This window comes from Adiantum capillus-veneris, chromosome 25 (genome assembly GCF_014529385.1).
Source record: "Adiantum capillus-veneris isolate H3 chromosome 25, ASM1452938v2, whole genome shotgun sequence".
NCBI lineage: Eukaryota > Viridiplantae > Streptophyta > Polypodiopsida > Polypodiales > Pteridaceae > Adiantum > Adiantum capillus-veneris.
The window spans coordinates 40976875-40993979 of NC_140955.1; the positions used below are offsets into that span (position 1 = coordinate 40976875).

Here is a 17105-nt window from a genome sequence, read left to right on the forward strand (position 1 = left end):
GTCTTCTGACTGATAATAATTTTGCTCCAGGTCAGCCTCGATTCTGAGCCAAGATGACGTTGCCTTACAGCAGAGAGCAAGAAACTGACAAGGAGGGAGAGAGAGAGGCCTCCTTTATCATTTGCTTGCCGGGACTCCATGGAGGCAATATATTCCACGGCCGTCTCATAAGCAAATGGGAGAAAACGGCAACATGCTAACTTTCCCAATTAAGAGGGCCTCCCCCATAGACCTTTAAGGAGCAATGACCCATTATTTTTTGGAGGGCCTTTAAAAATGACATCCAGCTTCCCATATCCCCAAACGTGACTTGCTATAGCCCTTTGCTTTTATTCTATTTCTAGGATCCCCGCCCCTTTTACCTCTTATAGCCTATCCAAATGGTGCTTCTTTGGATGTAGGGGGTGTTTGAGACACCCCCTACCTAAATTGTAGTAGTCACTACAGGTTATCCCCAAAGTTTGTGGAAGAGGGTGCCATAAAAGTAGGGAAAGGCATACATTTTCGTTTTTGAGGGCCTTCTACAAACGCTTTTAGAGGGTGTATGGGGGAGCCCTCTAAGGATGAGAGAGACCGGTCCTATGATTATATACACTGTGTAGTCATTAAGAATATTGTAAGATGCAAATAAGTTGAAATGGTTGCCGTTTGGTTTGAGAAATTGGATGATAACAAATTTGACAATTGGTGGTGAATAAATGAGATCTTTCTATAATAGGAAAGGGATTGGTTCCGAAGGACCAACTGGTCCAGCCTGTATATAAAGTAGAGATCCCTGTCCAAGACGATGGCAAGCTAGAAGGGTTTGTTATTGGGACCAAACTGCTATTTACCACAGCTTCATCACATTTTCAGCACTCTGGAGTGTCCTCTTGAGTATCGACAGGTCTTGAGTTCAAGACTTGTCAAGCAGATCTTTGGAAGTCTCTTGGGATTGTTTCTACAACATAAAAATCTCTCCTCTTCTTCTTCTTCTTTACCAATCATCTCATGAGACTCTTTACACCTTGCTTGTGATGCCAGCTCCCTAGGCGAGACCCATGTCCATGATGATGGCAAGCAAGAGGGCATCATCGTTGGGTCCAAACCGCCCTTTGCTTCGTGAAGTTTCCAGCACTATCATTTCACTATCATCTAGAATGCCATGACCCAATGTGAGGCTTGGGCACTCATCGTCTTGGATGCACATAATCAGTGACATGGAATTTGTATCATGCTCGGAAGATCTTGACATCCCAATTAAAAATAGTCTGCTGAATTGTTGACGTGCAAGAGAGTTGTGAATGTGCTTCTGCCCTAGTAGTAGATGTAATCATATGCATTCGCATTTTATATTTACCATTGCGGGATGCTCTACTTCAAAGTAATAATACAACATTGAAAGTATTGCTTTGCACAAGAGAAAAGCAGTGCTTGGAGCAGAATTTGAGCAGCAAATTTGTCTTAAACATCGTAGCAAGAGGAAAATCCATCTTCAAGATGACAAACAGGTGAACCATCAAGAGGAATATGGAGCTTTGCATGTCCTTAAGCTTAGCTTTAGCTTAGTCGATACATGTGCACTGGTGAAGTAGGGCAATGATAGGCATTGTTTACCACCCAAGGATCTGCTTCTTTGTAAATCATAAGGATTTAGAACGTACTTGAGGAGCACCACACATAATAGAGGTCTATAGTTGGGCCCGGCTCCTTCCATGTACATGATGTGGCATGTGTGAATGCGGTTGCTGTCTTCTGCATACCTTACCAAAATCTTCATTGGCCTCTCCGAGAGCCGGCTTTTCTTGCTACCTCCTTCCTTGAGCAGCTATAGTCGGACACAACATGACAAGGCTTCTCATGATAGATACTTGCAATGGTGAGAATTGTCCGAGGCTTCTTGTTCAGCGATGGCACATGCCCCTTGTATCTCTACTGTGGTTCCCTCTTCATACTTTGGCTCCTCAACCACAGGCTTTCTGGATGGAGGGACAAGCAGTATATCTCTCATTTCTTGTTATTATGTCCATTGGGTGGAAAAAATTGTTTTATTTCAACTTATCCTTTCTAGTGGTTATATGTTTCCTTGAATGGTGACTCTATGTGGGTGTGCTGCAAGGGACATTGTCTCTTGGGAAAATGCAATGAGAAAAAGGCTTCAGCTGCCTCATGGAGAAGATAAAGTGCAGATCTTTCTCATTTCAGTTCCAAATACTCTTGGGTACGTTGATCTCTCCAGTCTTCGCCTGCCGGAGAGCTTACATTTGTTTTCCTTACCTGCATTATCCCCTTTGCTGGTGCCCTCAACTGGTTCTTTGGAGGTGTTGATGTTGGTGCTTCTCAAGATTGCCTGCCCTTCTTAGCTGGGGTAACCTTGAATGGTGACTCTATGTGGGTGTGCTGCAAGGGACATTGTCTCTTGGGAATATGCAATGAGAAAAAGGCTTCAGCTGCCTCATGAAGAAGATAAAGTGCAGATCTTTCTCATTTCAGTTCCAAATACTCTGGTTACGTTGATTCTCTCCAGTCTTCGCCTGCCGGAGAGCTTACATTTGTTTTCACTACCTGCATTATCCCCTTTGCTGGTGCCCTCAACTGGTTCTTTGGAGGTGTCGATGTTGGCGCTTCTCAAGATTGCCTGCCCTTCTTAGCTGGGGTAACCTTAGCTCCTGATGTGGTCTGGGCTGCTAGAGCAGGCCCTTTGGGATAATCCTTGCACATGCTTTGTCCTTGCCATTCAGTTGACCTCCAAGCTGCAACACACAACAAGATAACATTACCCATGTACACATTCCTTTTTCATTTTGCACAAAATAGATGCTTTCTTTAGTTAGCAAACTACCCGTAGGGCTACATCACCCCACCAGAGAGGATCATTTACAACAAGGGGAAACTCCCAAAAGACATGGCAGGCAGATCATTGATAGCTTTTCGATGCACTTATGAAAGCAGTTAACTTCCTGGGCTTTTGGGTGCCAGAAACTGTTAGCAGTTGCTTTGGGGCAACTTGTAAAAGCAGGGCCTCAGTGCCTTTAAATAGGAGGCCTGGAGGGAGCCACTGCAGAGACTTGTGCCTTAGCAGTTGCGAATGGCTCTCCAAGCAGCTGTAAACTGTAAAGATTGAAGCAATGAAGACGTACCACAAGGGGCACCTACCTTAGGGGCCAGTGCATCTGAGTAGGGAACTCTGCCCCACTGTCTCGTCTCAAGTATTCAGTTCTCTTTCAAGTTCAAGTATTTTCTGTTTCGATTCATTTCGTGGTGGTGTTGTCTGTCTTCAGGTGACTGTACATCGGTACCCCAAGAGCAACCGATCTGCTGACTTAGAGCCAGAGACAGACTACCATTGGACTCCATATATTAGGACATACGAGGACAATTTCATTGTCTTCAAAGAGGGATTCGGGCCTCTGTCCAGGGTGATGGATTAGGCTGACCAGAGATGAGAAATGCCTTGGGCTATTCTTGTTCCAGAGCAGCAGTTTTAAGGTCATGGGACTCTCCTAGATAGAGCTACAGAAATTAGAAGAATTTGACACCCTCGTACCTTTCATGAGTCTCAGACCACGTCACCGACATGTTTATCATTGCCACATCCAAGAAATTATTGAGAGACAGAGCAATTCCTACGATGTTCTTTATAGAGCAGGAGATGATGCCATGATGCACCAGCCCATGAGAGAATTCATGTGAAGGTACTTAATGTGGCACCACACTGAGGAGGTCAAGCTTTGGCAAATAGGCCACCAGCTGGCTCTACTGACTCACTTATTCGTTCACAATTTAGCATTTGTTCCTTTACTCTTTTGTATTTTTCTGTACAGTACATTTGGATTATATGACGATGACTTTTCTTCTGGTCTCATAGGTCTTTTAGGCCTTCTGCAGACATACATAAGCATTTTATTTCCTCTCTCTCTGTCACGTGACACATCCAACCCTATGTGTCCGTGGACAAGCTACAGCATGACCAGGGTTCAGTTTGGTTCAGTCAGTCTAGAATAGGAAGTGATCTGGCACTTTTGTGAGTTTGTTCGCAGACCGTGCATGTCCAGACACTTAGTGTAGATGCATATCCTCTGGTTGCACACAGCATGATCATAAGCATTCCCATCAAAATCCTTCAGCGAAATTTTCCAGTGTATTTAGCCTAGTTTCCCTATTTTCACTTATTAATTTAAGTGACTTTTGTTGGAAACTGAGTAGGGCAAATTGGGTAAGATAATATATAAGCAAACCAAGGCTAGCACTATTTGGCAGAAGAAGCAGCACGAGCACGAGCACGAGCTCAACAGGCAACTTCTCAACAGAACCCCAAGCCCTAGCGTTTTTGCTCCACAGCATCAACCTAGCGTTTTGGACCAGATCAGCCAGCGTTTTTGGATCTTGCAGATTTCTGGCAATAGCAAGAAGCATATCAGCCTAGCGTTTTGCATTTGCAGAACATCCGGCGACAGCAAAACCATTTTCAGCCCTAGTGTTTTTTATTTGCAGATCAGTTCGAGCGTTTTGCAGATTCACCGCGACGGAACACCAAGAAGCATCAGCGTTTTCAGTTTTCAGCCCTTAGACACCGCAGATCAAGTCCCAAACCTCGCAGATCTCACCTTCCCGCAGCAGTTCCTCGCCGCACGGTCAATTTCCGCAAGGTTTACAGTTTCAGCCCAGAAAACGCAGATTTCAGCATCTGCGTTTTCAGCACGTCGTCGTCGTACCGTCGTCATCGACATAGAGTCAAAATTCAGCAGATAAAGATTTGCAGATTTCAGCCCTTGGCATTTTCAGATTTCAGCCCGTCTCATCGTCGTCGACATCGTCGGCAAGTCCAAGCATTGTAGAGATTTGTGCAATCATAAGTAGACCGCTCTCGCCGTAGAGAGTGGGGCCTTCGGAGGAGGGTTTTAAAACGTCTCTGGTGTCGTATTCTCTTCTCTCTCTATCTCTCAGTCTCATACACTTTCAAGCACAGTGTCCATTCACTTTGTTTGTGTTCATTGCACTCTATCATTAAGCACGGAAGGCTCTCCCTTCCATAAGAACAAAAGGAACCTTGAGCACAGTTCGGAGCACTCATCTTGAGCAAAGTTATAACATTCATTCCGCTCTCTCTCTCTCTCTCTCTCTCTCTCTCTCTCTCTCTCTCTCTCTCTCTCTCTCTCTCGGGGAAGAAGACTGCACGGGACAGCTGCGGTGCAGATTGCGCAGATGCAGCAGAGCATGCAGGGCTGAGGGCAAGGAGCGCGCAGGTCTTCAGCAACTCTCTCACGCACAGGGCATAGGATAGGGCGCACAAGTCTCAGAGTAGAATGCGCAAGGAGCACCACAAAACGCTCAGGTGGCTTGACAGGGCGTGCAGGTCACAAAGCAGCTTCACATGAAACTCCTCACACCAGCTGCTCCTCATGCGAGGATGGCTTGACAGGGCACGCAGGTCACAGAGCAGCTTCACGCGAGAGAGCAGCAAGTCACCTTGTGCGCAGGTCACAGAGCAGCTGAGAGAGAGAGAGAGAGAGAGAGAGAGAGAGAGAGAGAGAGAGAGAGAGAGACCAACCCAGCGCGAGACCTGCTCCGTACGCACACAGGCCCTCTCCTCTCTGCAAGTTCTTCTACGCGTAGAAGGACTTCCTACGCGTAGCAAGTCCCCGGCACCCCCCCCCCCCCCCCCCCCCCCCCCCCCCCTCTTCATCTACGCGTAGAAAGACAAAGATCTCCTACGTTAAAGTTTAAAGGTTTTTAAGCTTTAAGATAAACCTTTAAGTTTGCCTTATTCTACCTATATATTTCAGTGAGCTATTCAAGTCGTAACAGCAGACAATTATAAATTCAAAGGAGATAAGCCACTCATAGTACATGCAAAGGCTTTTAAGCTTTAAGATAAACCTTTAAGTTTGCCTTATTCTCAGTCCCTCACCCTAGTACCCTACCCCACATTTCTGGCTCGGGTTCGATGGATCCGCCTACCGAAGGGGAAGGGCCGAGTGCAGATAGCTACACCACCCCAAAAAAAACAACGGCTACTTTCAAACGGAGAAACAGAGATACTGTACTATCACCAAGATCCTTACGAGTTGGGAAAACCTCCAGGATACATGATGAGCTGTTGATGGAGAAGGTCCAGGTGATGCTCAAATCAAAGCTAAACTATATAAGGGATGACATCAGGAAGGAAATGCACGGGAACGCTGAGAGCTGCAGGAACTCCATGTATGGAGACATGATAAGAGAACTAAGGAAAGAGATCCGGGGGATACAAAATGAGTAAATTCAGATCGTAAAAACGGAATTACGAAACCTAATCCAAGGCCGAAGTAAATGTCACAGAATGCGTTATGCAAAAGAAACTCGATGAGGCAGTAGCAAGTTTTGAAGCATGGAGAACAAATATGGAAAAGCGCATGGGGCAAAAAGATGCAATAATCGAGCTAAAAGGAGAACTTGCGGCTTGCAAATCTGCAACTAAGGAGAAGGGAGACGACCAACCTTAGGTGCTCAAGGAGCTCGAGGACATGAAGGATCAGATGAAAGCTCTACGGGAAGGAGATGAACAAAAATCGAAAACGGCATCTTCATGGGCGGAACGTCTTGTTAAGACACAAGAAAAGGTTGATGAAGCAGAGAAATGGATTGAGGATGCAAAGAAAGGGAAGGCCCAGATGCCTGAGACCACACCTACTTCCACCATTATTAATATGACCATTGAGGAAGAGCAGAAAAGGAAGAATCAGGCTCTGCATGTGCTGGTCACAGGAGTCAATGACACAGAGAATGTAGATGAAGAAGTGAGGGAACTGCTACAACGCATGGGCATCACAGAGCCTACTCACACAAGTGCACGGAGAGTGGGCAAGAAAGGAATCGAGGAGAAGGAAAACGTAAAGGATAGGGCACTTATTCTCTGCTTCCAGAATATAGAAATAAGGAAAGAATTTCTAAAGAAGAGGCCAACTCTTAAGAAAACCGATATTTTCCTGGGAGATGACCTTACATTGGCACAAGTGGCACACATGCAAGAGTGATGCCAGAGATCAGGGCAGCAAGAGAAAAGGGGAAAATCCCCTTTAATAGAGGAGGGAAAGTAGTGGTTTTGGAAAAGCGCTCATCATGACGGTGCGAGACCTATGGGGCGACGCTCCGGATAGTGGCGTGGAATTGTAATGGATCATATAGGCTAGATGTAGGTGCCTTTAAAGACAGCTTTAGGGACAAAGACATAGTTTTCTACTCAGAGACACACCAGATACCGGGATAGCTTATGCCACATGTGAAGGGGTATTTATGGGAAACAGCTGGTCGACCAGACAAGAGATCTCTACAAGGTAGCCAGGGTTCAGGAGGAGTAGCAGTCTTATTTAAAGAGGAGCTGAAACCACTACTACAGATTATCAGGAAAGATGAACAAGCAAGGTATATGTGGGTGAAAATGAGAGCCGAGACATGTAGATTTCTATATATCGCTATATGCTACTTCCCTCCAAGTACATCAGTCTACTCCTCACCTAAAGGACAGTCCCCTTTCTCCATATTGAATAATGACATATGGGAGTTCTCTAGAGATGGAGACATCGTTCTCTTAGGAGACTTTAATGCCAGAACGGTCAACTCTCAAGCAGTATTCTATGATACTTCTGAGGAAATGCTCAAAGAAGTGGATTTATCACAGGAGGGGCTTACTAGAAACTCACAGGATAAAGAACACACTGAATATGGGAGACATCTCATGGAAATGGCAACTACACATGGTTTGGCCATACTTAATGGTCTAGAGAATTTCCCTGTATCTGGGGGATTCACATGCTTCCCGCACAGGCATGGGGCCAGTACAGTGGATTATGTCATGACTTCACCAAGCTTTATTTCTAGTATCAAGGACTTTAAGGTGGGACCCAGACCGGTTGGGATTGCAGTGGATCATGCTCTCTTGACCTTATCAATCTCCTTCCAATACAATGCCTCTCAAGTACAAAGGAAGAAGACACACACAAGATATACTTTCACGCCAGAGACTGATTCAAGCTATGTGGAAAAGATCTATAATAGGATGTGGGCAGCCGAGCCAGTATATACTGTAGAGGAGATTACTTCTCAGCTAACAGAGATACTACATGGAGCAACACAAGAGGCATACCCACATACTCAGCCTGATCAGAAGAGAGGATATGGGAACATGCCTCAAAACAGTTGGTACGACGAGGAATGCAGAGAGACGAGAACCCAGGTCCAGAAAGAGCTTACACTTGGGATCATCACATATAAGCAGTCTCGGATTGCTCTTCGGCGTATAGTACGTCGCAAGAAAAGGGCATTTTTAGCCAAGCTGGAGAAGGATTTATATCAGCTCTTCTTGAGTCAGGACTCACATGAGGCCTAGCGTTTATTTCACGAGCACTCATCGCCTCCGACACTTACTTCTCTTGAGATTTGGGGTCAATATGTAACATCATTATATACGGTATCTGGACAGCCTCCATTACCAGATCTGCTAGAGCCATGCCCTGCTACCAGTACTTTCTTTACTACCGAAATGGTGGAAAAAGCCATTGATAAGATGAAGACAAGAAGAGCATATGATCATGAGGGTTTAGTAGCAGAACATCTGATCCATGCAAGGGATCTACTTTCAGAAGTCCTTGCTCGTCTGTTTAATCGGGTCATGTGTGAAGGATTACCTGAATCTTGGAAATTATCTACTATCGTACCTATTTTCAAGTCAGGGGATCCTATGATACCGGGGAACTACCGTACCATTATGGTGGGTCACACATTCACCCGACTGTACGCATCCATTCTAGAACAAAAATTGAGTAGATGGGCAGAGAATGAGGGCATAAGGGCAACAGGGCAAGCTGGATTCAAGAGGGATTATTCCACTTTAGATCATATTCTTACGCTCAGAGCCATTATTGAGGAAGGAAGAGCAAGCGGGAGAAGGATGTATTGTTACTTTGTGGATTTTCGGAAAGCTTTTGATACAGTACCGAGGGCCAGATTGATGCGCAGAATGCAAGAGTTAGGGGTCCCCAAAGAGATTATCTGGGGGATCATGGCCTTATACGGGTCAGTAACTCGTTATGTACGTACTCCAGAAGGGGATTCCGACATTGTTCATTCCACCGTTGGAGTAAAGCAGGGATGCCCACTGTCCCCTACTTTATTTGGTATGTATATAGATGAGGTATCAGATTACATTGATAGAGAGGGTGACACAGGTGCTCAACTTGCAGGGTCATGGATTCCTCTGTTGTTGTATGCAGATGATATTGTATTAATAGCAGAATCACCAGATGAAGTGCAGAGGCAGTTAGATGCATTACATAAATTCGCGGAGGACAGCGGATTGTCGGTAAATTTGGGTAAAACCAAAGTTATGCGGAGGACAGCGGACTGTCGGTAAATTTGGGTAAAACCAAAGTTATGGTGTTTAACACCACACCGCAGTGGGTTAGGAGATCGGCACCTACATTTGCATATGGCCAAGATAGAGTAGAGTACACAGATGCATACACATACCTTGGTGTGGTATTTACAGGACCGAAGTTTACTCTTAAGAAAGCAGCGGATGCTAGATTGTCCAGAGCCTCTGCGGCCTTGGGAGGGTTGGAGAGGATGTGTTCAGAAGTGCAGTTTCAGGAACCACGAACAAAGTTTTGGCTCTTTGATACTGTGGTGGCTTCGGCTATGCTTTATGGGGTCCAGATTTGGGGACCATCTGTGGATCAGGATAATTGGAAGTCAATGGAGAGACCTTTGGTATCTATGATTTCCCGAATGATTAGAGCCAAGGCCTCCGTACCACACGCGATTACCCGAGCGGAACTAGCTGCCCCTCCGATAGAAACTGAAGCTCTTACCAGATCAGTGTCCTTTATACATGGTTTATGGGATACAAATAATTGCCGATATACTAGATTGGCCCTCGAATCCTCTCGACAATTAGCAATGAAAGGAGATACATCATGCTGTTATGCGCAATTGTCCTCGTGGTTTCAGAGACACGGGTTCAGTATGGAAAGATTACCCCCCTTCCAATACTCTCTTGAGGCTCCATCACTGGCAATCACACGAACGGAGATTAATAAAATCATCCACCAAGATCTTATACAGTTGGACACTAAGAGGACATGGGTAGACCCTACACAAGATTTGGGCACGAAGATGGCCGACTACAAAGAAAACTTCCTACAGCTATTTGAAGATGGTTTTGTGATTCACCCGAGCTACATGGATACCCACCTGTCTCATGGTTTGAGATGTGCTATTGGTCAGATTCGTACATCCTCACACCAGCTGGAAATTGAATTTGGCAGATTTAGGGGAATCCCACCTGAGAGCAGAATTTGCAAGTTATGTGGAATGGAGCCGGAGACAGAATTACACTACTTATGCCATTGCACGGTATACTATGAGATACGTGGGCGTTTCCATTGCCTATTTAAAGAAGGCTTTGGACCTCTAGATAGAGTCATGCAATACCAAGATCAAAGGTGCTTAGGCCTGTACCTACTGGAACTACATTGGGACAGGGGATATGGGACAGGGATAATCTAATGAGAAGACAAAGAGCACTACAGCCTTAGAGGCAGATCACAGATTTCTTCGGATCGAGAGAAGCAAGAATGGAAGGAGAAGCAAGAGGCCAGCAGCGAGTACAAAGGAGTACCCACATTCATACTAAAGGCACCCTCATTGACAGGACGATTGAGCTTAGGAAATCGAGACGACCACGACCGAGATGCAGAAGCACACTTCACCGGAGGAGACTACAACAAAGGATTAGAAGCATTCTAGCCAGACACCCAGAATGCTCCTAAGAAGTTTATCTAATACTTTGTATTTAGTTTTTCACATTTATTTTCACACTTTCACACTTTTCAGACATTGTAACAGATTCACCACTTTTGTATCAGTTTGGTCTCATAGGTCACTCTGGCCTTTTGAAGACGTTAATATAACGTTTCGTTTCATTTCATTTCTCTCTCTCTCTCAGCCTACCAGCCACCCATAGGAGTCGGTAGCACTCCTATCAGTTCTTTGTTTGTAGTTTTCTTGTTTGTACCCAGACTTGGTACTAGACTCATCATTGTAATCAGTTGGTCTCATAGGTCATTTTGGCCTCTTGTAGACATTAATATATCATTTCATTTCATTTCTCTCTCTCTCTCTCTCTCTCTCTCTCTCTCTCTCTCTCTCTCTCTCTCTCTCTCTCTCTCTCTCTCTCTCTCTCTCTCTCTCTCTCTCTCTCTCTCTCTCTCTCTCTCTTTTTCGCTCTCGGGTTGTTTTTGCTAGAGCTGCACAGACACAGGGGGAGACCAAGCAGTGGGAGGCATTCACAGAGGGAGATCACTGACTTCTGTAGAGCAGGGACTCAACAGCCCGATGAGCATGCCGCACAACAGACTTCAGATCCCACTTATATCAAAGGTATTTTAGTGGACACAGCCACTGAGCTCAGGAGAGCTAGACACCCACGTCTACGTGGGGGACCACCACATCGAAGGAGACTCCATCACAGGATCAAGACTATTCTAGCACAATATGGGAGACGCTCAGTACAACTATTTAAAGAGGCGGACATCAACAATGCTCTTCAACGACCAATGCAATACTATCTCGGACAATGCCCGATGCCAGGAATCCTCGGGCATTGACGATGATGATGATGATTTTAGTTTGACAATTTTAGTCTTTTAGCTTTAGTCTTTTTAGTCTCTCACTTTACTTCAGTTTATTTTTGTAGTATCACTTTGGTCTCATAGGTCATTTTGGCCTTTTGAAGACGTTTAATATAACATTTCATTTCATTTGTGTGTGTGCACGCGCGCGCATTACATCGAGTTCGGCCAAAGGTCAACATACATAAATATGGGAAAAACCCTAAAAATATATAGTGGCACTTATGGACCACCCATACAACCACAAGATATATCCATAGTAAGACACAATCAATCATCAAAAGTGGTGTGGAAGCCACTGGCTGTAAAGCCTACACAAGTCTGCGAAAGCTCTATCCACCTCTAGTCGGTGTAGCGAAACCGTGTAGTCCAGTGCTAGATACCCATATGATCTCAGGTATCTACTCTAAAAACCATCTTGTAGCATCTCATAAAAACCATGCGACTGAAAAGTGCCCATGTTGTGCCTTCAACATCATCCGCATCCACTCCATCATCTGTCACAAAATGATCGTGTGGCCTATTCCACTGAAGAGGACCATTGTAAAGCACCAAAAAGTGGCCGAATCGAAGAACACAAGTTCGAACACTTAAAAGCTAGAAGGGTTCCCTGGCAGTTGTAGCTTTGTTAAGAGCGATACAAAAGAAATACCGAAAGGGGCACCAAGGTTTTGGGGGCAATGCATCTGAAAGTGGAACTCCGCCACTATGTGTCTACCGTGTGGTAGATTGGTTATGCCATTTCCCTCTTGAATAACAGGTCTTGAGTTCAACTCTCCTCGTCGGATAGATCTTTAAGGTATCTTGGCATAGTTTCTACTACGTTAAAATTCTCTTCTTCTTCTCCTCCTCCTCCTCCTCCTCCTCCTCCTCCTCCTCCTCCTCCTCCTCCTCCTCCTCCTCCTCCTCCTCCTCTCTCTCTCTCTCTCTCTCTCTCTCTCTCTCTCTCTCTCTCTCTCTCTCTCTCTCTCTCTCTCTCTCTCTCTCTCTCTCGTGCTGCCCCCACCCATGCTGCACCTGCCCCTCGCGCTCCCTGCCCGCCCCTGCCCCTCGCGCTTCCCCCCTGCTGCTCCCGCACCCTCTCTCTCGCGCGCGCTCTCCCGCACCCCTTGCCCCGCGCTCCCTCTCTCTCTCGCGCTGCCCGCCTCGCTCCCTCTCTACTCTATCGCGCTGCCCCCACCCCCCCCCCCCGCCCTTTTAATTTTTTAATTTAAGGTTACTTTTACCCCCCTCCTCAGTCTATCGCTCCTCTCCTCCGTATATCAACCCCCCCCCCCCCCCCCCCCCCCCCCCCCCCCTCCCCATTTAATTTAATTTAACTTAAACTTTAATTTTTTCAGCTATTCCCCCTCCCCCTATCTATCCCCCCCCCCCCCCCCCCCCCTCCTCAGTCTATCGCCCCCTTCCTCCTCCCCCCCCCCCCCTATCTGTCTATCGCGCCCCCCCCCCCCCCCCCCCCCCTTCAGTCTATCGCACCCCTTCCCCCCCCCCCCCCCCCCCCCCCCCCTCCTCTGTCTATCGCGAACCCCCCCGCCCCTCTCCTCAACCTATCTATCGCACCTCTCTCTCTCTCTCTCTCTCTCTCTCTCTCTCTCTCTCTCTCTCTCTCTCTCTCTCTCTCTCTCTCTCTCTCTCTCTCTCTCATTCTTTGGGCCTCACCGTAATGGATCCACTTGAAGAAGACCCTGCACAGGACACGGAAGCCGCCAATGTCTCACCTGTTTGCAAGCCGCGAGCAAAGGCAACCTTCGTGCTCACGAATAAGCGGATGGCGCAGATGGAGAGGGAAATGAAGGAGTGGAAAACAGAGATGGAAGGATGGTGGAAGGAGAAGGCCAACCTCCTTCAGATGGTCTTCAATGAGGGCGCACAGTGGAAGAAGGAGAAAGAAAGCCTTAACGCAGAAATACAGACACTCAAAGAAGAAGTCTCAGCCCTCAAACAGGAGAACCCAAAGGCCGAGATACGGGTACTCAAAAAAGAAGTCTCAGCCCTTAAACGAGAGCTTGCTGATAGAGTAAGCAATGGACTAGAGGAAGGTGAATTTCAACCCTCGGTAATAGATGAAATCAAGGAAATTAAGGAACAGGTAAGGATGATCTTCATGGGCGGAGATGATAACAAGGACACAGAAAAAGGCGGACGAGGCTGAAAAATGGATTGAGGTCGCCAAGAAAGGGAAAGGTCAAGAAACTCCTTGTACACCGACGCTTATCAACATGACTCTCGAAGAGGAACAAAGAAGGCCGATGCGAGCACTGCATGTGAGAGTGACCGGTCTCGAGGACATAAACAATGTGGAGAAAGAGGTCACAAGCCTTACATCCATGATGGGGATGGAAAAGCCTTTGCACACGAAGGCATGGAGGGTAGGTAAGAAAAGTGATGGCACGGGAGAGTCTTCAAAGGGGAGATCTCTCATACTACGCTTCTCCTCGTTGGAAGAGAAGAAGGAATTCTTGAGGAAGAGGCCTACTCTCAAAAAGACAGGTATTTTCCTCGGTGATGACCTGACTCTCTCACAGCTCGCACATATGAGAGAGGTAATGCCAGAGATTACAGTGCAAGGGAGAAGGGAAAGATATCCTTCTACAGAGATGGACGGGTGGTGATTTTAGAGCGGCGTACTGCATGACGGTGCGAGACCTATGGGACCACACTGAAGATGGCTACCTAGAACTGTAATGGGTCTATGAGGTTGGACGTGGGCGCATTTGAGGAGAGTTTCAAAGACAAGGATATTGTGTTCTTCTCAGAGACTCAACAGGCCCCTAGACAGGTAATGCCACATGTGGTCGAATACAGATGGGAAACAGCTCACGGGACAAATGCGAGATCTGAGCACGGGAGTAGAGGTTCAGGAGGAGTAGCAGTGCTATTCAGAGAGGAACTACAACCATTACCGCATATTGTACGAAGAGATGATCATGCTAGATATATGTGGGTGAGACTGAGACATGACACAGGTCGATTCCTATATATTGCCATATGTTACTTTCCTCCCAGTACATCAATGTATGCCGCATCCAGAGGGCAAGCGCCTTTCTCTATCCTAGATGATGACATTTGGGAGTTTTCCAGGGATGGTGATATCATTCTCCTAGGGGACTTCAATGCCCGAACGGGCAACTCGCAGACAGTCTTCTACGACACTTCAAATGAGATGCTTAGAGAGATGAATGTGGGTGAGTTGGGGCTTGACAGATGCTCAGATGACAGAGAGCAAACGGAGTATGGGAGATACCTCATGGAAATGACGACTACACATGGATTAGCCATACTTAATGGCTTACAGCGATTTCCTGGATCAGCCGGTTTCACATGCTTCCCACATAGACATGGGGCCAGTACAGTGGGTTATGTTATGACACAACCGAGCTTTATCCCCTGCATTCAGGATTTCACAGTGGGAGCTAGGCCAGTGGGCATAGCAGTAGACCATGCTCTCTTGACACTATCCGTTAAATTTCAGTATAGTACAACCCAGACATCAGGAGGCAGGTCACACACCCGCTATACATTTACTCTTGAGAGTGATTTCGTTTATTCAGAGGAGATCTGGGACCGTCTATTAGAAGGCACAGCTGGCACAAATGGTACAGGCCTCTCAGTGGAGGAGTGCACCACGCTACTGACTAAGACATTGCATGGGGCTGCATCAGTGGCATACCCACACACTCAGCCGGGCAAGAGACGACATTCTGGGAGCATGCCCTAGAATAGTTGGTATGATGAAGAGTGCAGAGAGATGAGAGACCAACTTCAAAGGGATCTTCTTTTAGGAGTCATCACTTACAGACAGTCTCGGATTGCTTTCCGACGCCTTGTGCGACGGAAGAAGCGAGCTTACCTAGCCCAAATGGAGCGAGACTTGTATCAGATGTTCTTGAGTAGGGACTCAAGAGAGGCATGGCGTCTCTTCCATGAGCACTCCCCTCCCCCAGTGATTACTTCACCTGAGGTGTGGGGCCAATATGCGACATCATTATATACGGTTCCTGGACAGGAACCCCTTCCAGACCCTACCAAGCCTTGCCCAACTACGAGCACTTTCTTTACACCTGAGATGGTACAAAGGGCCATCGACAGAATGAAGACCGGGAAGGCATATGATCATGACGGTCTTGTATCGGAGCACTTTATACATGCCAGGGATATGCTGATGGAGGTTCTCGCAGTGTTGTTCAATCGTGCCATGTGTGAGGGATTACCTGAGACTTGGAGATTGTCTAATATTGTGCCCATCTTCAAGGCCAGTGACCCTACAGAGCCTGGGAACTACCGCACTATCATGGTTGGACACACATTGGCACGGTTGTATGCATCCATCCTGGAGCAACACTTGAGTAATTGGGCAGAGGGCGAGGGGGTACGAGCAAAAGGTCAAGCCTGCTTTAGGAGGGGTTTCTCCACTCTTTATCATATTCTGACACTCAAGGCCATCATTGAGGAGGGCAGAGCACATGGGAGACGAATATATTGTAGCGTTGTGGACTTTCGTAAAGCATTTGACATGGTACCAAGAGCTCGATTGATGTGCAGACTACAGGAGATGGGGGTGCCCATAGAGGTGATTTGGGGGACTATGGCTTTGTACAGATCAGTGATGGGACGGGTACGCACTCCGGAAGGGGTATCTGATTTAGTTCACTCTACCATTGGCGTGAAACAGGGCTGCCCATTGTCTCCTACTCTATTTGGTATGTATGTTGATGAGGTGTCTGATTACATCGATAGACAGGGTGACAGAGGTGCACAGCTGGCAGGGACGTGGATCCCATTGTTGCTATATGCTAATGATATTGTGTTGATATCTGACTCACCAGAAGGTATGCAACGACAGTTGGATGCACTACACAATTTTGCAGAGGATAGTGGATTGTGTGTAAACCTAGGTAAAACCAAGGTTATGGTGTTTAACACCACACCGCAATGGGTCAGGAGATCAGTACCCACTTTCAAATATGGTCAGGAGATTGTGGAGTATACAGATGCATACACTTACCTGGGGGTAGTCTTTATTGGGCCGAGATTTTCCTTGAGAAAAGCAACAGAGACTAGACTAACTAGAGCTGGTGCGGCTCTGGAAGCAATGGAGAGGATGTGTTCACAGGTTCAATTCCAGGAACCTAGGACAAAGTTATGGCTCTTTGATGCTTTGGTTGCCTCTAGTATGTTATATGGGGTGCAGGTTTGGGAACCTTCTATAGGCCAGGATGGGTGGAGGCGTATGGAGAAGCCCCTGGTATCTATGATCTCTCGGTTGATTAGAGCCAAGGTTTCTGTACCACATGATATCATTCGAGCGGAATTAGCTGCCCCCCCTATGGAGATTGAGGCGCTCACAAGATCAGTCTCCTTTGTACACAGTTTGTGGGATACTACCAGAGACAGATATGCCAGGGTGGCTCTAGAGTCCTCCACACAATTAGCTCTTAACGGGGATACATCATGCTG

The 17105-nt window shown here is 46.7% G+C and overlaps 1 protein-coding gene across 3 annotated transcripts in view; it reads right to left on the reverse strand.

Moving 5' to 3' along the window:
- Positions 1-1303: 1303 nt before the first annotated feature.
- LOC147424765 (uncharacterized) overlaps positions 1304-17105 on the reverse strand; it is a 30735-nt gene continuing 14933 nt past the window's right edge. For all 3 annotated transcript variants that reach the window (XM_086500780.1, XM_086500781.1, XM_086500779.1), the window contains exon 6: positions 1304-2732. In XM_086500780.1, the coding sequence (XP_086356906.1) occupies positions 2608-2732 (125 nt within the window). In that variant the 3' untranslated portion in view covers positions 1304-2607. The remainder of the gene's footprint in view (positions 2733-17105) is intronic.